The sequence below is a fragment of the Thunnus albacares genome, chromosome 17 (assembly GCF_914725855.1).
Source record: "Thunnus albacares chromosome 17, fThuAlb1.1, whole genome shotgun sequence".
Taxonomy (NCBI): domain Eukaryota; kingdom Metazoa; phylum Chordata; class Actinopteri; order Scombriformes; family Scombridae; genus Thunnus; species Thunnus albacares.
The window spans coordinates 18255059-18278469 of NC_058122.1; the positions used below are offsets into that span (position 1 = coordinate 18255059).

The 23411-nt window shown below is 41.0% G+C and overlaps 3 protein-coding genes across 5 annotated transcripts in view; all 3 read left to right on the top strand.

Moving 5' to 3' along the window:
- Window positions 1–23411, top strand: part of slc27a1a (solute carrier family 27 member 1a) — a 46233-nt gene that overhangs the window by 16050 nt on the left and 6772 nt on the right. The window lies entirely within an intron of this gene.
- Window positions 10275–17993, top strand: LOC122966283 (adhesion G protein-coupled receptor E1-like). Its single transcript, XM_044330355.1, is given in 19 exon segments — window positions 10275–10418; window positions 11627–11704; window positions 11969–12127; window positions 12245–12388; window positions 12550–12696; window positions 13299–13421; window positions 13590–13630; window positions 13730–13837; window positions 14048–14201; window positions 14322–14444; window positions 14559–14749; window positions 15122–15277; window positions 15426–15626; window positions 15936–16153; window positions 16267–16327; window positions 16416–16507; window positions 16719–16887; window positions 16968–17054; window positions 17492–17993. Coding segments are annotated over 19 exon segments (2325 nt in total). The 5' UTR covers window positions 10275–10387; the 3' UTR covers window positions 17534–17993.
- On the top strand, window positions 21619–22910 carry LOC122966795 (prostaglandin E2 receptor EP1 subtype-like; the record flags this gene model as incomplete). The annotated part of the gene is made up of 3 exons (XM_044331122.1): window positions 21619–21722; window positions 21771–22581; window positions 22710–22910. Coding segments are annotated over 3 exons (1116 nt in total), but the record flags the coding sequence as incomplete, so codon positions are not given.

Below are 23411 nucleotides of genomic sequence, written 5' to 3' on the forward strand. Positions count from 1 at the left end.
GAGGGTGTAGCTGCAGCAGTGCACCTCAACGCAGACCAGAAGCCATGGTACAGGATGAATGATGAAGCCGTTCCACACGTCTCTCTGGCGCTTCACCCTGAACATGAGGCTAGGGAGCTGGGGGGCATGGTCAAAAGAGCTGTGCAGTCTACAGATTGGCAGAACACCCAAATACCCTCGGTTAGTTTTTCACAATCTAGCAACACATACAGGATAAAAGTCACCGCTGTCGATCATTGTCTGTTAGAGGCGACGCAAATCTCTAGACATCATGGCAAGGAAAGAACAGACCATACGGATGCGGCAGGTGTAATTGAAGCCATGCCATCACACTTGTGGGCTCAGGGGCCAACGGATGTTGGGTTTGTGAGTTGTCAACCTATCACATTCTCTGTTAAAACACTCGAACCTCTCTGGATCAACCAATACCCCCATAAACCACAAGCTGAGGAGGGCATTGCTGATACCATAGAAGGATTATGGTACCAGGGAGTGTTAGAGCTCTCCTCCTCAGAGTGGAACACTCCAATTCTGCCAGTTGAAAAGAAAGGGACAGGTAAATACCGTATGGCGCATGACCTCAGAGCAATCAATAACATCCTGTTGACACCGACCGTCCCAGTACCTAACTCCTATGTCGCTTTAACTAACCTGTCTCCTGAACACTCCTGGTTCACCTGCATCGACTTAGCTAATGCGTTCTTTTGTCTTCCCCTAGCTGAGGAATGTAGAGACATTTTCTCATTCACGTACAAAGGACAACAGCTCAGGTACACCAGATTACCACAGGGGTTCACTCTCTTGCCTGGTTTGTTTAATCAGGTGCTCAAAGACGTATTACTCACCTGTCCACTGCCGGAAAGTGTAACACTCGTGCAGTACGTTGACGACCTCCTGTTAGCCGCACCAACCGCCCTCTCCTGTTTGGAGGCCACGCGTGTATTGCTTCTTCATTTGGCACAGCATGGGTTCAAAGTCAGTAGAACTAAACTACAGGCGGTCAGGTCAGGTCTTTCTTAGGCCGAGTTATTTCACAACAGGGTGCAGGCCTGTCACCCTCGCATCGTGCCAACATACTTCACCACCCACAGCCTCGTACAGTCAAAGACATGCTGTCGTTCCTTGGTCTGACCAGATACAGCAGAAATTACATCCCAAATTACACAGGGCTTACGCAGCCCTTGCGAAACACTATAAAAGAGGCTGGGGTGCGTAACCTCTCAGCTCACATAAATTGGACATTGGAAGCCGAAGAAGCATTCATCAACCTCAAACAGTCTCTAGCAGCTGCAGCAGATTTGGCGACACCAGATTATACTGCACGATTCCATTTGGATGTTTCTGGAACAGGGAAAGTTGTAAACGGCGTCCTGTTCCAGAAAAAAGGGGGAGGTAGACAGGTATTAATGTACGCCAGTGTCATGCTAGACAACATGGAACAAAGACATCCCACATGCACACAATATGCGGCCGGATTGGCAAAACTGATTCAAAAGACAGCTCACATAGTGATGGGACACGGTCTACAAGTACTGACAACACACGACGTAGTAGCATACGTCAATTCACAAGCATTCACCCTCACATCGCTGCGCCAGCAAAAACTAAGCAGAATACTCGACGCTCCAAACATCACGTACACTCATGATGGCATCAATATGGCAGACAGAATAGGGACTGGAGAACCACACAGGTGTACAGAGAGGGTCTGGGTAGAGCTTAAACCTAGAACAGACCTGCAGGCGGAAGCCATAGAAGGGGGAAGGAACTACTACACAGATGGGTGTTGTTATAGAGATGAAAAAGAGGGACTCAAAGCAGCATACGTGGTAGTGGAGGAGCAGGAAGGAGGGTTTCAGGTGAGAGTAGCAGGGAGGCTGCAAGGACAACAATCAGCACAAAGAGCAGAAATTAGGGCACTGATCGAAGCTCTGAAAGCAGGGGAGGGAGACATTGTAAATATTTATACAGATTCAGCATATGCAACAGGAGCCGTTCATGTAGAACTAGGACAGTGGCTGAGAGCAGGATTCCTGACAGCCACTAACAAACCAATAAAGCATGAAGAGGAGATGAAAGAATTAGCGGAAGCCTTAATGTTACCATCTCAGGTGGCGGTGATCAAGTGCAAAGGCCATGACACCAGTAGAAGCCAGGTAGCACGAGGAAATGCAGCAGCAGACAGGGCTGCAAAGGAGGCCGCGGGAACAGAAGACGAGGAAAGGTTAGACATGAGCCTAGAAAATGTCTCCAAGATGCAGAGACAAGCCTCGCCACAAGAGAAAATTATGTGGGAAGCGAGGGGGGCGGTAGAGAAAGACGGGGTATGGAGAAGCACTGACGGAAGGTTAATTCTGCCCCCCGGTATGAGGAGCACCGCTCTAGAGGAAGCCCATGGGGTAGGTCATGTAGGAGTAGCTCAGATGAAGAGAAATCTGAAACATTGGTGGCACCCATTTATGAAGGAAATGGCAAAAGAAATGATACAGACATGCGAAGTGTGTAGCAGACACAACCCCAGAACCACCATTAAACCAGAAGCAGGAAGGTACCCTCTGATTACTCAGGCAGGTAAAGAGATCGTTATCGACTATACAGACATGATTGAAGCGCACAAAGGCTATCGGTATGTACTCATGTGTGTGGACGCTTATACAGGTTGGCCAGAGGCAATTCCCACAAAAAGAGAGGACAGCCAATCAGTAGTGAAGTTCTTGATCAATCAATACATACCAAGACACGGGTTTCCCGAAAAGATAAGATCCGATAATGGGACCCACTTCAAAAACCAAGACCTACAAAAGGTAGAAAGACTGCTGGGCCTAAAACACGCTTTTGGTACGGTCTACCACCCCCAGTCTCAGGGAAAGGTAGAGCGAATGAATCAGACTGTAAAAACACGGTTGGCCAAAATATGTGAACAGACAAAACTCAACTGGGTTGATGCCCTGCCACTAGCCTTAATGTCCATCAGAGCATCAGTTAACCAGGGTACGGGACACACACCATTTGAGCTACAGACCGGTAGGATGTTTCCAGGTCCTAGGGAAAGAATGATAGGAGTAGCAGAAACTGAGAACATAATACCCACCAGGACCTACTTTAATGATCTCCAAGCTTTGCTTTCAGAATACTCCACCCAGGCCCTCCAGAAGGATCAGGGCCAAGAGAGAGCAGAGGTGGTGCCCACGGCCGACTAGGTTTGTTTGAGAGTCATCAAGCGGAAGTGGTCAGAGCCAAGGTGGACTGGCCCATATCGAGTCACAGAGAGAACATCCCACGCAGTCCGCTTGCAAGGTAAAGGGGACACCTGGTTCCATTGGAGCCAGTGCACAGCAGCAGAGGAGCCTAGGAGGTCGCAGAGACAGGTCCAGGGGGACCTGTTGAACCAGAGCTCAGGACCGGCTGGTCCTGAGACCGAGCTTTCCAAGAAAGGGGTAGAATAATCCCCTGGAAGGCTCATTGGGGACGTAGGGCAGTCTACCCCTAGGTCCCAAAGAGGAGAGATCACGCGCCCTCCAACCAACGACAGGAAGAAGAACTATATGCAGCTCGTACCAAGACGAGTGAGAGAAAGAGCCCTAACCCTAACTAACTAACTATCAGGTAGAGTTTAAAAGGGCTCCTTGAAGGGAGTCCCTTGGGGCTGAAAGATTTGGAAGGTCCATATGGGGCAGATGAGTGATCTCTTTAGTAGAGATCAAAAGGGGGAATTGTGAGAGGTAATGGGAAACACACATTGTCATATTAATCCCAATGCTGATTTAAACTTATGTTAACCAAGTATGTTTTATATGCCTTGTTCAATTGAGAAGTGATATCGAAAGGTCGTGTCCTTTGCTTGCCACTGTCGCTGTCAACAGGATGAGTTATGCAACAATAAGTGGAAGTTAAAAGTTCACTGTTTTCTGAGTATTGTGTCTGCAGATGCATAAGCAAGAAGTAGAAGTATGTGGTTAGATATGTGGATTAAGAGCATATAGAGAACTAGATCAAACCAGACTGAGGGAGACAGAAATAACTTTAAGCGTGGGTGGTGAATTGGGGTAAAAAAAAATGAAGGAGGAAGACAGCTCCTTTTCTAAGAAATGATAGACAAAGAGCCAATTGGGGTCCAAACAATAGATACACCCAAAAAGGGGGTGAAAACGAGGTATAAAATGCTCTGGCACGTAGACAAAAGCTCAGAACACAGGGCGCTTTGCCAAATGCAGGTTTTTCTGTGAAGTGTTCTCCGAAGATCTTCGATAAATAAATTCAGCTGATACAAAGACATTACTCGACTGTGGTTTCGTTCTTCTCGCATCAACCAACTCGGGGAGGTTGCCTGAAAGGCTTCCTCAACATGTGCTATAGTTTTGTTAGGCATTGCTCTTATAGACAAGAGCGTCAATGGTAATGCCTCTATCCAATTTAGCTGTCTGGATTGATGCACTTTTATCAGTTTTTCCTTAATCGTCCTATTTGTCCTCTCTACTGGAGCTGAACTTTGTGGATGATAAGGAATATGAAAATTCCATTCAATTCCCAATGCTTTTGCAAGTAATTTAGTTACTCTCGACGTGAACGGAGTTCCATTATCTGTATCAATGCTCTCAGGTATACCAAAACGTGGAATGATATGTTACATTAAACACTTAACTACAGTTTGAGCATTTTCTTTTCTTGTTGGGAAAGCCTCCGGCCATTTAGAAAATCGATCCACAATCACGAGTAGATATGCATAGCCTCGACATTTGGGCATATGCGTAAAATCAACTTGTAATGACTGAAAAGGTCCTTCCGGTCTTGGCAAATGTTCATGTCTTGTGTTGTATGTAATACCAGTGGATGTCCTAAGACTATCGTTTGTGTTTTCTCAACCATGATGGCAGCAGCGGCAACAGCTCGTAAACAAGGAACCATGCCTTGTACGATTAACGGAAGTGTTTTGGAGTAATATGCAACGGGTCTTGACCTGTCACCATGCATCTGTGCTAACACTGCGGATGCGACCGTACCATTCTCTGCCACATAGAGGTGAAAAGTTAGCTTGTAATCCGGCAGTCCCAATGCTGGAACTGTGCAGAGAAGGTATTTGATGTGACGAAAGGCTTGTTTCATTTCCTCATTCCACTGGATGTCATTCGGAGCATCCTTAATGGTTGCCTTGCGCAATACAGAGTCATATGTGGCATAATCAGCCAACCATGCCCTACAATAGTTCACCAGACCCAGAAAGGATAAATGTTCAGTCTTTGTCTTTGGTCTTTTGATGTCTTTTATCACCTTCACTCGTTCTGGAGACAAATATCGGCATCCATCTCGTAAAACAAAGCCCAGATAATTGACCGCTGGCTGGCAAAACTGTAACTTTTAAGAGAAGCTTTGTGTCCACCCATGGCAAGATGCTTTAAGAGAGCAATAGAGTCTTGGAGGCAGTGAGACTCAGTTGGTGATGCTATGAGGATATCGTCAATATAAACACATAGCGTAGATGGTCCGGGTAAGGTCAATTGAGCCAGATGCATATTAACCGCTGAGGCGTATACAGTTGCTGAATCAACAAAGCCCATTGGCAAGCGCCTCCTCACATACTGTTCATTTTTGAATGTAAATGCAAACAAATCTTGTGTATCCCGATGTACAGGGATGGAGAAATATGCTGAGCATAAATCTACTACTGTGTAAAATTTAGAGTCTGCTGGCAGTGCTGCTAAAATGAAATTAACATCTGGTATTACTGGTGCAATAGGATAAACGGCTTCATTAACTTTTCTTAAGTCTTGTGTGAACCGATATTTATTTGTTCCTTGCTTTAAGATTGGATTTATTGGCATATTATTTTGGGATCTTCTCTTAACAATTACTCCTTGTTGCAGTAAACTTTCAATAACCGGTTTAATTCCTTCTTCCTTTTCTTTAGAAAGTGGATATTGCTTAACGTAAACTGGATATTTATTAGGATTAATTTTAGCTCGATAAGGTGGTATATTTAATAATCCAACATGATTAGCATGTAGTGCCCATAGTTCTGTTGGAACTGACGCCAATATGGATGGTGTTTTCAATTGAATTTCTCTCATCGCATTCTCCACGATCAGTGGTTTCATGTTATACTGCAACGGTTTAATGAAGAAGTAAGTTGGTTCCACATTATAAGACCATATGACATAGTCTTTGTTTTGATCTTTATTATCTGGTACTTTCTCAAGGTATTCAATACATGATTTCACTAATGGATCAATATCTGTAAAGTCTGTGCGTACAGCACATACAAAAAATCAAATCTCTCTAGTTGTTGTTTTCCACAATAATACAAGACCATTGGGAGACATGTAAAAACATGGTGTATTTTTATCCATTTCCTCTGTTGGCTGAGTCATGCATTCCATATCACATTTCCTGCAGCAGCTGTTTCAGACTGCTGGTTCGGTATCTGTGTTCAAGGCTGTGTGTATGGGCATGTATTATTGTTAAAATGTGTTCCTGTGTATGTCTGTCTTTGACATTCTTCCTGCCATTTTAGTTCACAATCTCTTGCCCAATGTCCCATCTGTTGACAATAATGGCAGATATAATAATAATCAGATGGATTCCGCCTTGCTCCACGTCCAATCCCATTCCTGTTGAAGTTTCTCCCCCTTCTTGTCATCTGCCTGTAACCTCCTCTCTGTGTGGGGGCCCAACTCACCCCTCACCCCAAGCTCCATTTCCTCTGCCTCTGCCTCTTCTCATCTCTCTCCCTCTGTTCGTGTTTTGGAAACCTGCCAAATTGTATGTTGGCTCTTCATGATTGAGTTGCAAAGCCTGTGTCATATTCTTATTCTTTTCAAACAACCCAATGGCGTCTAACTCCCTTATTTTCTTTAACAATTCTTGTGGAGTTAAAGAGTAAACATCTGGTGCGGCGATTTTTAGAGTGTAAGAAGAATTTGGATCTAATCCATTTAGAAACATAGCAGTGAAAAAAGGGTCTTTGTCCTTCTTTATTTCTAATTTGGCCTGTTCTTTCCAGCACTTTTGAAATCTCGCTGCATATTCAAACATTGGTTCATTAGATTTACGTTTGCAGTTCAAAATTTGCGTGATATCTCTCTCTTGCGCAGCATTTTTTTTTGAAGAAAATCAGCCATTTCTCTAATGTGCTCTTCTTTATACCTTTTGTCTAACCAAGGATATTTCTTCTCCAGTCGAGTTTCATGTTCAAGAGGACCATCATTATCAAAACTTAATGTTTCACATGCTTCTATCAATTTGTCTACACTGATATTTGGCATTAAAGTTGTCAATATGTAGCGAACATCTCTCCCTGACATCGCGCTATGCATTAAAGCAGTTGTCCACCAGTTCAGAAAGGCTGTGGGATTTATCAGTGGTTTAGGGGCGTCCCGTGTGATTTGTGATATTTCACTCAGCGTCAAAGGTTTGTCTAAAACTCTATCACCAAACGTGACTAGCGGAAGCGCAACATTCATAGTTTCTCCGTCCGCTGATTGTTTCTCTTGCTCCTCTTGATATTGTATGTATGTCATTATAAGGTCATGAAGAATTTCCGCATCTTTATCCGTAATACTGTTAATTACCGCTTTAGTATATTTAGGGTCTTTAAATCTCTCTTCATCTAATGTGAAACCCTGTTCTCGCTCATACCGTTTCAGCACTCTTTTGAAACTGTCTATCATGCATTTAGATACTTCATTAATCTCTATCTCTTGCCCATTCTTCAGTATGGCAAAACACTTTTTAAATTTACAGGACATTGCTTCCTTCAGATAGTTGATTTGTTGCGCCCGAATTCTGTCACTATGCCCATAATACTTGCTCGATATCGTATCAAACATTTTCCTACAATTTTGCATCCATTCAAAAGTACACTGTCTTCTCCAGCCCTTGATTTGATTAGATATATTTTCCACTGGAAATATCAAAGATGCAGTGACTTTTTTCGGCGTGTAAGATTTAGTTTTGTTTTCTGTACATAAAATCATCCATTCCATAATTTCATTATCAGATTCATATTCGGGCGGAGATATAATGTCATCTATATTAGGATATAACTTATTCTCTGGTGTTGTCTTGATCATTTGTGTTTTCTCCCCTTGCACTTGCTCCGCATTCATTGTATCTTGCGTCATTGTAAGGTTAAATTTCTTCTTTTTCATTAACTTTTTTGTCATATTTGCCGGCCATTGACGACTCATCAGCTCCCATGCTTTGAACACCTTTATCATATATTCTTTGTCCCAACTCGGATTAGGTACGGCAGTATTATCCATTATGTATGCTCGTATGAAGTCTAATTTACTCTTGTCAAAACTACCGTCTCTGGGAAATTTATTATCTGTCCACTCAGAGATGTCTGTTAAGAATGGTTCAACGTAGTAAAATCCTATTTTAGTTTGCATCCACTCTCTAGGTGTCATCTGATTTACTGTTTTAGCTTTAACTTCTTTAAGGTGAGGGTTCGTCTTTAACAATTTCTTCATTGCTTTCCTTTCCTTTCATGGTAGATCATGTTCTGTTTTGTGTTTTATCTCAATCTCCTCTTTACACATTTTACTGGATTGTGACCCCATGATTAAATGTTGTTAGTATATAATACACTAAAGCATGCAGCGTCTCTGAAATAAGAACTTTCTTATGTCTCTTCCACTCTCTTTTGTGTGTGTGTGTGTGTGGGCTGGTGTAACGATCAACTGTATGTTAGAAAGCACTCAACCGCTATATAATCAACAACACAATGACCTTTATTTACAAACAGCGCAAGGCGCTAGACAGCCCTTGCCTGTGACACTCGTCCAGACCCACTTTCTCTCTCAAAGTGCTCTGACAGTGTCTCTGTCGGGACGGAGCGCTCTATAGCCTCTCGTCTGCACCCCTGCCCAGACCCGCTTTTCTCTCTCTTTTGAAAAGCGCGTGACAGTGTGACTTATACTGTGTGTCCACTCCGGAGATTTCTCTTTTTTCTTCTTTTTTTCTATGTGTCTGACCTCTCTTCGTCAGAACACCAAGGCGCGCTCGTAAGACACACACAGTCCGACCCTAATGATAAACTATATGTTAAGTGCCCCTGACAACAGTTGCTCAAAACCAATCAACAATTACTATGAGAAGTGGTTTCAATAACCATACCAATTTAATTAATAATTTGATTCAGTCCCACGTAGCCAATAGAACAACATCACACCACATCATCCAAAAACCAGGTACTTCGCAGTGAGCAGTCAGGTAAGCAGTGAAATTTAGAATATCACAAACATCTGCTTACCTGATATCTCGTCACCGGCTGTTCGTGACGCCAAATGAAAGGAAGGATGTGTGATGATATCGTTCAAAGGAAGAGCTGGCGAAGTTCTTATTTTGAAGAAGTTTATTAGACGATGGCCATCGGGTCCATTCCATGTACAAAGATGGTCTGGGTAACATACCACTGTGGTATATGGGGTTACACATCTGTATCTTATCACATGAATAACATAGGTTTTCCATGGGCACTAGGTCAGTTGGGAGCCATCCATCAAGTAATTGACAGCTCCCTCACAACATATTATGTGTCACAACATACCACATCTGGAACAGTTCCAAACTTGACCATGGATCCATTGTTTGTATTTCTAAGGTCCCCCCGAAGGGCTATACCATATTACCTAAGGTGACATGCAGACTCTGGAATGTTTATGTCACATGTCCAACACCCAAAATCAGTAAAGTATATAGGGTCAGATAAAAATCATACTAACAGAGACCAAGCTGTAGGACTGAGCATTGCTTACAATTATACAGTTCTGATAACTTAATCAAAACATGGTCACAGGATGTTGCTTTATCTTTGTGTTGTAATATGTTTTTCTAGATCTGTTGTCAGACCTTTATATCCTTTATATATCACATATGAGCTAAATCTGTATGTGCACCAGAGAACCAGTGAAGACTGTATCACTGGTGAAAGTTCCTGAAAAGTAGTTCCTGCCTAGGCAGTACCAACTCGTGTCAGAGGCATGATGAGAGCGAGCGGAAAAATCCCTCCCCAGAAAATCTAGTCATCTCAGCATGTCACCTCAGCAGTGAGAGCAGGCAAACATTCAAAGGGGAGAAAGAGAGAGAGAGAGAGAGAGAGAGACGGAGAGAGGGGAGAGGTCACTGTATCAGAGGAGAGACTACTAATTCCTGCATTTTTATATATTCTGTTTGCTGGTGTCAGCATATAGCAGCTTTTTCCACTCCTGTAAACTTGACTGGTGAATGCAGATTTGAGAGAAGAAGAAGAGAAGAGAAGAGAAGAGAGGAGAGGAGAGGAGAAGAGAAGAGAAGAGAAGAGAAGAGAAGAGAAGAGAAGAGCAGAGCAGAGATTTGCATTTGGCTGTTTTGACTTTTGTCACATCTGGACAGTGTTTTCCTCTTCACCATGGCGGGCAGGTGGAACCTCCTGGTACTGGGTGAGTCACATCTGTCATTTGTATGGTTGCTGGAACGGAAAATCTTCTGCTTTGAGAAAGTTTAAAAATGTTCTATGCTCTGTGGAGGGAAACCAACTGGCGGCACTAGCCTATAAACTTTTCAGTATAGAAACTGATTTCTTTTTGTTGGACAGTACTCCTTTTCTGTGTGAGTTAAAATCTCGTGTCAAATTTGAGACAACTGAAAAAAAGCCATAAAAAAAAAATACTGTTAGTATTAAACATACTATACCAGTGCATGTATTCAGTTTAAAAGTCATAATCGCTATCTTACACAAGACACTTCCTATATTGATTGGGGTTATTCTATCCCCATATAAAGACAATCTTAATCAATATAATGATGAAAATGAAGTATTCATCTGAAAACCTTAGAGAGCTAGTTTGACAAAATGTGATTGAGTCCCTCCTTACGTTAGTTCACCCTGTAGTTTTTCCACTCACCCCTAGTGATACTGTATCCTCTTTTGAGATGTCTCTTCGAAAAAGTACAGCAAATATTGAAACTGTTGAAAGAGAAGTTTTTAAGATGGCAAACAATTTCATTTATTTCCTTTGTGTGGCAGCAGACATCTTAGCAGCAAATATCTCAAAATGTCAACAAATAAAACAAAATTATACACGTAGCCAGGGGATACGTAGAAATATGCTAATTGACAATTACATAGCTGTTTCTTTTAAGGATTATACTGAATTCATTATATAAACTGTTGTGAAAAATATGTAACTAGACTATTTCTTTCTGTTCCCATATACTGTTCATTACACCCATCTGGTGTCATTTAGGCGTCCACAGACTTTGCATTCTCACAGCAGAGGATGTAATGCTGTTTTGCACTTGAACCGTGCCAACTGATGTTTCCTCACACATAGGAAGTAGAGTTCTCCAGACACCCATATTCTGTTCATTTTGAATAATGGCACAGATGCAATTGGAACAATCTGAGGAAATGAGGGTAGTGAATGAGGGCATTTACCTTTTTGCCTTTTGAGTCTTTTTGAAACTCAGAACATTTCTGGTGTCATTTATGTGGTCAAACTGATCCTTTAATGTCCCTGTGGCTACGATGAAATATTTCAGAATGGTTAAAAAGGAGTTAGTGTGAATTAAGCATGGTGTAGAAGATGTAGCATTGATGTCAGAAAGTGATGAGCTGTAGACTAACTGTTGCCTGCTTGCTTTTCAGTTCTGTGCCTCTCCTTCGGCACGGTCCTGTCAAAACGTTGTCCTCCAGGATTCAGTTTGAAGAATAAACAGTGCATTGGTATGAAAAACAAACTCTTTTTACACATAAGCCATGTATGTGTGTTTTTCATGAATATATATACATACATACATCTTGTGTGAAGATGTAAAAACTATTTCTTTCACCTGCCCTGAGTCTGCTGTAATATTAAAATTTAACAGACTTTGGGTTAATGACATTTCAACATATTTAGTTTTAGATTCATCTCAAAGATTTACTGTGTTTATTCTTATTCATTGTATATTTATTTCCACATTCTTGTTTCCTTAATTTTCATTTAAGATATCGATGAATGTGATGAGTCTGATCATAACATGCTATGTGGAGATAATGCACGCTGTCTCAACATGAACGGCAGCTTCTACTGCCGATGTGCTGACGGTTTCAGATCAACAAAAGGGAATGTGAATTTTTCAGCTGAAACATCTGAGAAATGTAAAGGTAAGTCATCTTGTCATATTGAATCATTGACAGCAGATGACACTGATTCATATTAATGTTTTACTGCTTAAGTGATCACCCAAATATAAAAATCTTGTCCTTATTGTTTACTTTAAGATATCAATGAGTGTGACGACAGCACCATCTGTGGACCTAATGCCAAATGTTTTAACCAAATTCCACATTACTACTGCACTTGTGAGAGTGGATTTATCTCTGGAGTGGAAAAGTTTCAGAACAGTGACAATGTTACATGTGGAGGTAAGATTAAGCTTATCAGTACCCTTACCATAAGTAAAAACTGTGATTAGTTATATACAAGTTATGGGCACTGGTGACATTATGCAAGTGTGAACCCTAACAGCATGTTGATGGTTTCCTGTCTCACCTTTTTCTTCAATGTCTTCATCCTGCTAACATAGATATTAATGAGTGTCAAGAGGTAAATGTTTGTGGGCAGAATGCAGAGTGCAAGAACACACTTGGCAGTTATTACTGTTTCTGCAATGTTGGCTTTGGACTGAAATCTGGAAAACTCAACTTCACTGGGAGTCAGGAGCAATGCAAAGGTTAGGACCATGATGCTGCAAAATGTTTATTATTTGACTGTTTTACAAGTCACTTAATCTAGTACTCACTCTCTTATTGATTTATATCATAGCTGAGGACATTTACTTGATTCAAAGATAGCTTAATGTGCTTCTAGATTTCATTTAATCAAGTAAAATGATCTTGATGCTTGCACAAAGTGTTGTTTCAAGTTTTGTTTTTAAAATATCTCAACCCAATGACTGATTGTTTTTAGGGGGGGAAAGTGATTTTAGGCTATTAAATTGGTTGATCCTATAAGTTATTATAATTAAGCCTTAAAAAGATGAATATTATTTGTAGTATTTTGTTGACAATGCACGAACATGTTTTAGAGAGTTTTCAGATATTATAAAATAAATTGTTGGTCTAGAGCTGGTTGGTTAAATGAATGGCTGTCCTGTGATTTGGTTATGTCCAGCCTGTTTTATGTTTTTTTGTTCTATGCGTTATCTTTAATAACCTACCAAGCACTATCTTCAATGCAAACGTTGTACTGGACCAGTATATTTATTGTTCCATTAGCAATGACCCAAACACACAGTACAACCATTTTCCTCTCACTGATTTGTTTCCATTTCAGACATATGTAAGATTGATAAGACAATCTGCGGAAATGGGACCTGCCACCGTGGAGCCACCGGCCATTACTGTGCATGCCACGCAGGGTTCACTAACTATGGCAACAAAGAGTCTCGCTGCACTGGTAAGCACACAGCATCACTCAAATTTTTCCAACATCCATTACTGAACCAGTGTTTGTTCAGTAATAGTACAAACAGATCATTTTCATGAGTACAGGTGTCCTCATGATATGTGTATGTTATGGTAATCAACAAGCATATTCAATGAAACAAATTCCCTGTTTCCTCAGAATTAAAGTGCGATGAATTCGAAGACATGAACATCCTCTCGGTAACTCCACACAACAAATAACTATCACTATCTGACTTATACTATAATGTTGATTACCTCCTACTTGGGTTTCATTCTCCCCAAATCGCTCTCTCCTAGACATCTCCCATTGTACATGATCTTCTGATGCAGCTGAAAAAGACCTGTTTGGAGCTTACAAATAATGAGAATTCAACATTCGACTTTGTTGGAGAGGACATACTAGAGGTAATTCTGCACAAAAAATGATTGAAATGCAATTTTTTATGCAAAAAAAAGCTTTCGGTTCCTCACAACCAGCACCGAAACAGGAAGTTCTGCCCCCCTTAAGCTCTGTCATGTGGAGTCTGAAAGTCTGCCTCTGTCTGACTCTGTCTCCTGTTTCTCCGTGTGCATGCTTATGTTACTCCCTCTCCCCCTCCTCTCCTGTGGCTGTAGAGACTGTTGTCTGCGATCGACAAGTACTTGTCTCGTGGAGCCTTCAACGATAACAGGAAAGTCTCCACCTTTCTGGACTTGGTGGAGAATGTTCTGAGACTGACGGGAGCTTTTATGAAGACCCCCAAGACAAATAAATCCTTCAAACACACAGGTTAAATATACATTAAATCAAAACAGTATTTGTTCATTTACATGGAAATGTTTTTGTGTAAGTCTATTAAGAGACAAGCAAGCATGTCCATTAAAAGCTGATCTTTGTGTCTGGGTTCAGAACTGGAGATGTTGGTACATAAAGGGTCTGACATACCCAAGGGAGCTGTGAATTTATCATCTAAGCATGCCCGGGTGGATATGCGGTGGGAGACAGCTGCAGGAAATGCCTCCCTTTACCCAGGTAATGATCATACTTAATTAACACATTTGTAACCACATCCATTAGAACATGGATGAGTTTCAAGTGTAATTAATGTCTACTTAATCCAGTCTTGTCCTGTTGTCAATATTATAGGTTTTGCAGCAGTGTCCTTGCTGACCTATAGAACGCTCGAAGAGTCTGCAAATGGCTCTTTTAGTGGGATGAAACCACAAGAGAACGAAAGCTTTAAGCTCAACTCCAAAGTCGTGACTGTCACCGTCAGTAACAGAAACACAAGCCGCCTAGAAAAGCCAGTCCAATTGAATTTCACACACCTGGAAAAGGTATTCAGTTTGACATTAAGGATTCTGCCATTATAATCTATCTCCACAGGAAAATATTAGATCTATAATGGTCTGTCTTCTCAGCTCCCAAGAACCACCAGCAACATGAGATTACAGCCCTCATAGTATTTATTTCTCACAATTAATGGTACATTTTGGCTTCAGGGTGAACTGACAGCAAAATAACAAACAAAATTCAACCTATTATTACCTACTCAAATAAAATAAAATAAACAGGAGACAAAGATAGAAAGAGAGTGAGAAGTCCACAAGCACACACAGAGGGAGTTAAAGCGCATAATACACAATCACAATATCACAATGTTATATGTCGTTGGTGTCATAACATGGTCATTATATTTTGTTTTACAGTCAAATAAAAACCACACCTGTGTGTTCTGGAATTCCTCGGAGCACGGAGGCTCGTGGTCTGCTGGAGGTTGCAGTGTGGTGGAGTCCAAACTTAATTACACCGTGTGTTCCTGCAACCATCTGAGCAGCTTTGCCGTGTTTATGGCACTCTATGAGGTTAAAACTCAGTTACATACGATGATTCACAGCAAAAACCATGAGTCTGATAGGTCAGAGTTTATCCTTCAAAGTTCAGTTCATTACTATAATGAAACCCCCCCCCCCCCCCTCACCCTCTTCTGTCTCTCTCTCTCTCTCCTAACAGGAACAGTACAAGTTTCATTTGCAGCTGATCACTTGGGTGGGTCTGTCCCTTTCACTGGTTTGCCTGTTCATCTGCATCCTAACGTTCTGGCTGATCCGCTCCATCCAAAGCCCAAGAACCACCATCCACCTGCACCTCTGCATCACCCTCTTCATTGCTACCCTCATCTTCCTTGCCGGCATCAGTCGTACAGAGAACAAGGTAAATACAAGCACATGCAGTGGCAACTCTGTAACAGCTTGCACATTAAAACACCTGCACTGTCCAGATGAAAGCAGTAAAAGTTTCTGACACCTCCAAATGCAGCAGAGAAATATACACAAAGCAACTGCACAGCTACTGAATGATTCATGTGGATGCTGAAGATTTATAAACGAGAATTCAGCAAGTAGTTTCTCACTGCTATTTCTCAGCATCCTTTGTCCTTTTTCCCACTGCTGTCATCATGATCCTCATCTCTCTCTCTCTCTCTCTCTCTCTCTCTCTCTCTCTCTCTGTCTTCTGCAATAGGTTGGCTGTGCAGTGGTAGCAGGACTGCTGCATTTCTTCTACCTGGCAGCATTTTGCTGGATGTGTCTGGAGGGCATACAACTCTTCAGGATGGTAGTCCTGGTATTTAACGCCAACTTGAAAACCCGCTACATGATGGCAGGCGGCTATGGAGTTCCAGCTTTAATTGTCGCTGTCTCTGCCTTAGCCAATGCCAAGGGATATGGCACCAAGGAATAGTAAGTTTCCCATACTGATGCTGAGCTTGTTGTTTTTTTTTAATGAATGCCTCATTCACAGGTTCCAGTGGCTTCACATAATCTGCTCAGTAAACTCTCAATATTCATTGCAGTTGTTGGTTAAACCTGGATTCCATTTGGGGGTTTTTTGCCCCTGCCTGTATCATCATCTTTGTAAGTAAGAAAATAATTATTGAGTTGAATGATACACCTAAAACTGACTTCAGTACTTTTTTAAAACCTGGTCTTTGTTGCCTTTCAGATAAACATCTTTTTCTTCCTCATCACTGTGTGGAAGTTGGCACAGAAGTTCTCAAGTTTAAACCCTGACCTAGACAACCTGCAGAAAATAAAGTGAGTCAGCTCTAGCTCAAGTTGCCTGCAACAACCAGGCACCTGTATACTGTATTTAATGTGTGCGTAAATATATGAGTACATATTGTGTTTGCTATATGGAGCTAAACATTCTCTTTATTACATGCCCTCAAGCTATGAAATCACACAAAAGAAGTGGCAATAGAGCGTCTCAGATTTCACCCATGTGCATCTTTGTTGCCTCCTGCAGGACGTTCACCATTACTGCAGTGGCTCAGCTGTGTGTGCTGGGCACCATGTGGATCTTTGGTTCTTTCCAGTTTTCGAAAGGCACTATAGCCATGTCTTACCTGTTCACCATCTTTGGCAGCACCCAGGGGATCATGCTCTTCGTCATGCACTGTCTGTTTTCTAAACAGGTCAGTCACACTCCTCAAGATAAGTACAAATGCTGCAGCTTTTCCTGTATTCAAAAACTCATTTTGTATTCTGATTTCAGGTCAGGGAAGAGTATGGAAACATCCTGTCCAGATGATGTGCACCTCGGAAGAGCTATTCAGAGTTCAGTTACAACAGCAAAGCTCATGTAAGAACTTAATATTTCACCCAAGTTCTGATTCAGATGGAATGACAATTATCTTAAATTGTATTAATCAAGAATTTAGCAGGAATTGTTGCCACATTCACTAATTTCATCAGAATTCAACTCTTAGTTCATTATACAAAATTTCAGCCACCACATTTATTTTCATGAAACATATACTGTCTACAGAGATGATGCTCACCAAGCACCAATGTAATTAAATCTAACATTTAGTATGCGTTGTTGATCGGTACTGAGATCGCTAAAGAAACCTAATGGGGTTTATTCATTGGAAGTTTCATTTCCAAAAGCAAACATCATTCTTTCCAATGTCGAGATATAATACACAGTGTGAAGTGAAGTGTGCTGTAGCTAATGAAAGAGCACTCAAAGTGTCTATTGTGACTGATTGGCTTGTCTCTCCCTTCTGTCATCCTCAGGCATCCAAGAGCAGCCAGGACACAGGAGAGTCTCATATCTGAGGAGCTTAACGGCGACTTGGAAGCAAAGTCTGCCATTTCAAACACACGGTCGACTACTGTCCTCCTGTTTGAAGCCAATGCACCAGTTTGCTTTTATGCAAAATACTGTAAACATTCTCATTCTTTATCATGTGTGGTATTTTAAGCTACTGAAATGAAACTGTTGATCATGACAAGTTCATCAAAAATGGAATATTTTGATATTTGAGCAAAGCTTTTAAGATGACACATGATTCAAGCTTATGATGCACTGTACTTTCATGCAAGCATTTATTTTATTGGAGTATGTACCTCAGTTTGGAAAAGAAATCTCCAGATGTTTTGTTTTTTTTTTCATTTGTGAAAAAAGTGAACCAATTTTGAACCAAAATATAAAAATAATAAATGATATTATGAGGACCTGTTTTATCAGGTAAATCAAATATGGCTTGTTGTGTCATCCAGGTACTGTATCCAATCAGCAAAGACAATCGGAAAGATTAGATTTCTGAAGCAAGCACTTTTTTTCTGTATAACTTGTCACCGTATTTAAATTGACAGTATCTGAATATAACCAACAAAAAGAGGGGCAATAATGAGACAGAGATGGATTTTAAGCATATTTTTATGTATATTTTGCTGGGCAATTCAACATGTATTAATAAGTTACTGCATTACTGCTCAACATTGTGCTGTAACATTTCAAATGTATATATAGAGTGTTTTTTTCTTTTTTAACTTACTGTAAAACTTGAATATTAAAATCAGCTTTTGTTTTTATTTTCCACTGGAGTATTAGTACTGTTGTAAGCACTGGTTTAGCATATATTTGAGTTTTCTCATAGATATTGTTTGGTTTTATTATCTAGTTCTGTATTATCAATGAAATATTTTCTATCCTTGGTGTGAATTATTCAGGGGGGTTTTTTTGTGTGTTTTGCAAGCTTTTTTTTTTCTTCATGTCTCTCCTTGAAATTGTAACATAATAAATGTTCTGATGTACCTCATGTTTAAAGTCTCCTTGAGAAGTTCTTCCCACCCCTGGCCTTGAAATATATTTAATATAGGTAATAAATTTGTTTTGAACAGCTGAAGAAAACAGACAAAGTTTTCCTTTACAGTTCCTTATGTCAGAGTTTTTAGATTTTTTAGATTTAGCAGAAAATCTGGGTTCTAACAAGAGTAAGACTGAATTTAGGAGTTTTGTTCAAGAACAAACAGAAAGTCACTGCCAAACCCACACAATGAGGTTTTTTCCCCTCTCCACCTTGATAGTACATGTCTGACATAACTCTTTACTGCTAGAGTACTTATCTAGCTGGATGACTTCCAAGATCAAACAGTTATACATTCAGAGGAAATGGAGAACTCTCTTCCTTCCTGTTTATGTGAGATCACAAACATGATAGTCTCAAAAACAACCTTGAAGTCTCAAAAATGGAATTTTAACAAGTAAACAAACCCGAAGTAGCCCCCCAAAATACGTTTTACTGAATACGAGTGCAAATGAAAGAGAGTATTCCCTCTTTAAACCTTTATAAACCTCGGTAGAGTGTTGCATCTTTCGATTTACTCACACCTCCTGGGATTTTTTATAACACAGGAGTGTTTGTAATATATGTAAAATATTCTAAAATATCTATCAGAGAGCTGTGAGGGAGCAAAGTAAACCAGAGGCCCTTGAAGCATAATCATCATCATGCTCTTCCAGACTTCTTTGATATCTGCCTCTGTGCTTTTGTTTACATGAGTGACGGTGGGTGATGACTGTCATAGCCCCAGCTGAATAACAGACTGAAATCTCTTTTTGCTATGAAGAAATTATCATCAAGAGTTTAGAAAGGTGAATTATGAAACATTAGCAATAGCTGACTTTAAATTTGATGTGCTCACCTATTCATCATACTGTGAATCAATACTACAAAATGAAAGTGATGGGTGAAATCAGCAGCAATCAGCAGAGCGGGTGAATAGATGGAAAGGACTCAATCAGAGGGGGAGGGAGAATGGAAAGTGCATGTCCAGCAAGCGGAGGCAAAATAGCTGCCAAGCCTCTGAAGAGGGAGAAAGGCTGACCAGGGAGAGAGAGAAACTGTCACAGAGACAGGGGGAAAAGACAAGAAGGAGAATGAGAGCAAGTGACTGTGGACAATAGTGATAACTGCAATCAGGAAGCTCTACAGACAAGAGAAACACTTTTAGCAGGTGGGTAAGACTCGTTCCTCTCTCGTTTACTCGGCGCCGTCCCATACGATCCAGTGTTCAACCGGAATCATCTGGAGGTAAGTTTCATTTATTATTCACAACTATGTTCATCTTTATTTACTTTATAGATGACATACATAGAACATTCATCTCTAGTGGCAAATTAGTCCAAATAAACCTGAAATATATGCAAAAAAAATAAGGGATGAAACGAATGCATGACTAACGAGGTTGGTCTCTAAGACAGCTTGGATCCTTTGTTGATTCCATCTATTTAATCCTTATGAATGTGAGATATGTTAGAGAGATGTGAGGAGTTAAAGAGAGAATTAAACATCCTGATAACTGAGGTATTTGAAACATGTATAGTGTAGGGGGAGCACTAATGCAAGATTAGCAGGGCGTTCCTTTATTATGTCTTGTTGAGAAATGTTTTGTTTTGTCTAAAGAACACAGTATTAAAAAGTAAAAAATAATGTCTAAAAAAGATACAGTACGATGGTTGACATGACAACTTTATTTTTATGAATCTTCTAAGAATATTACCCCCGGATTCCCTGATTATTATTATTCCCTGTTTCTCTGTAATTTCCCTACACTCTCCGGGGAAACTGCTTTCTTCCTGTGAACTCACCATTGATGAAGCATGGGAAACAAAAATAAATGCAAAAGCAAATAATTTGATTAAAATCAGATTACAAAACAGACAGACTGTTTGATCAAGGAGGAGCAGTGGAGTTTATTTCTTTCCTTTAAGCTCCAAGTGTTTTTCTTTTCTTATCTTTGGAGGTCTGTAACTTCAGCAGTATGTGGAGGTTGTTAACAAAGCAGGAAAAGGATTGAACTCAAGAGGAGATTCAAAGGATTCTACCAGTCGTGCCGTCTTTTTCAGAAGATTTCCCAGAAATTTAGTTACACTTTTGACCTCTGTCTCGCCTCCTTATGTAAAGACACGTCTGCTCCTGGAATCTTTTGCCTTTAGAGGCCTGTTCTATCCAGTGATTCATCCACATACCTAAGAAATTCTGACCACATTATTTCTGTCCCTGTGAAAAGATTGGGATTCCGGATAAAGATAATCCAAATACTAGCAGAAATGGAGTAATGAGTTAGTGTAACAGGAAAGCAAGGAGCTGTGGAAGAGGGATGATGAGCTCCCAGGCAGGGTAAAAAATATATTTCTGATCTGAAGAGCAGAAAGAAATGTGTTAAAGGGAAGAACATTTTGTGAAAGAGGCATACACAATGTCTGGTCTGAGAGTCTGTTGTGCAAAAATTTCAGTTCTGTCACACAATGACAGTAATGTTTGTTAAAAGCTTGATAATCATCTCCTCAGGGCATCCATTTGCCTAAGTACTAAACCTGGCCAGAACCTTTTTGATTTCTGCTCAAGACAATCCAAGATAAATCTATCCAGACATTAAAAGTAACCTTGTCAAAATTTGCTTTTTTGTACAATGCATCAATTTGTGTATTCTAGGCAAGCACTTCTGCTTTTTAATTTATTTATCTGCTTGCATGATAGGTAGAGATGAAAAACACAGGACAATGGCTCTGGCAGGGTTTCACCCATTCCTCCTCGTCATTGTCTGGGCAAAAGTAGCTCTCCTAGTTACCACGTCCCGAGTGTCATTGACTTGTAATCAGTCTTTTTTGAGCTGCAGTGAAGCATGTATCATAGCACTCACTGGTACATGATTTTGCATTTTGAGGCTCCTCTCTTGTGCCCCGGTCTATGAATAATCCGAAACATTTTAGATTGCAAAACAGGATGACATAAAGACATTAGCTGAAAAAAAAGACATCTCAGTGGTTTTGAACTAATGCACCTAGACTAACAATTCACCCAGAGGCTGCACATGTGCTGATCATAGAAAACATTTACTGAAAATATTTTAACTTTGCCTGTGATTCTCTGCAGATGACACTGAAGATGAGGACACAATCTTTACTAGAAAATGAAATCATGAGTAACATGACTTCATTTTCTCCCTCCTTGACGCCGTCCATCCTCCACCAGAGCCTGAAGGTCAACACCTCTGAACTACCCAGTCCCTGGTCGAACAATATCACCAGGTCACGCATGACATCAGGGTTAGGCATGTCCTGTTTCACTATGGCATTTGGCACCATCTCCAACTTCACCGCTCTGGCAATCTTGGCCAAATCTCGTGCGCGATTTCGCCGCCAATCCAAAGCACCATTTCTGCTACTAACAGTGGCTTTGATGTTGGCTGACCTTGGGGGCCATGTGATTCCAGGTGCATTTGCTTTGTATCTGCACGTTATGTCAAGGTATAAAATGCAGAGGGTGGAGCCAACCAAGGCATTCTGCCAGATCTTTGGGGCAAGTATGGTGTTTTTTGGCCTATGCCCTTTGCTGTTGGGTTGTGCCATGGCAATAGAGCGCTGTGTGGCCATCACCAAACCCTTTTTCCACACTGCAATGGTCACAGTCGCTCATGTGCGGGGAGTTGTGTTAATTCTATCCTCTCTTGCACTCCTGCTGGCTGTTCTACCTTTATTTGCCATAGGAACTTACACTATCCAGCCTCCTGGCACATGGTGTTTCTTGCCTATCCACGATCCACAGTCTACAGCCGACACCTATCTGGCTTTGGCTTTCTCATGTCTGGGCCTCATTGCACTCACTCTTTCACTGCTCTGCAACATCCTGAGTGGTCTGACATTGCTGCAGGCCAGAATAAAGTCCCAGAATGTTAATACAAAATCAGCAGCTCGCTGCTCTCGTCGTGTATCATCTGCATCATCTTCCTCCGTGTTTTGTTCATTGGATGTGGAGATGATGGCACAACTGGCATTGATTACCGTGGTTTCCTGTGTTTGCTGGAGTCCCTTCCTTGTAAGTACTACTCTTTAACAACCTTTTTAGATTGCAGAATCGGTTTCTTGAATCATTTTCACCTTCAGTGATCAGGTATTTTAGTACAACATCTCATGTGTGATTCTGTGTCTCTCCTGTATTAATAGATCAGTGTTCTTCTGATGCAGTTCATCCAAAGTCCCGGTGGCCAAACCTCTGAGACATATCAGGTCATTCTTCTGGGTTTACGTATGGCCTCCTGGAACCAGATCCTCGACCCATGGGTTTACATCTTACTGAGGAGAGCAGCGCTTTACAGGGTTTGCTGTGCTTTCAAAACACAAAGATCCATCGTAGCTGGCAAATAGTTTCTGTGTATTGCACAGGAAAAGTCTGCAGTGACTATGTTTGCTTTGGAACTTTTCTCTTGTGGACTTCAATAAATTATTTCTTTTATGTGTCTTGTGAAATATCTAGGAATGTAAGCTTTGCTATGTTTTTTTTTTTTTTAAGGCTTGGTAAGGTTCATATTCAGCAAGGCAAAAGACTACAAGGCAGCAGTGTTTTAAAAAAAGGATGCAGACAAGACTTTCACAACATTTATTTAGTAGTCTGTGCCGGTGCTACTATCAATAGCGGCCACCAGCAAATCTAGTGGTTGGGAAACTGGGCGGGGCTAATATTATCCAATAATAAATAAGAAAAAGCTTGACAAGCGCGTAGTTTAACCAATGGCTGAGCTCCTCGAGAGCGCTCACACCCGGGGTGGGCGGGGCTTCTTTGGCAACGACTCTGTATTCAATATGGAGTACAGAAAATAGCCTGGACCACTGTGCATTTCACTGCCCTTATTCAGATTTCGATCAGTT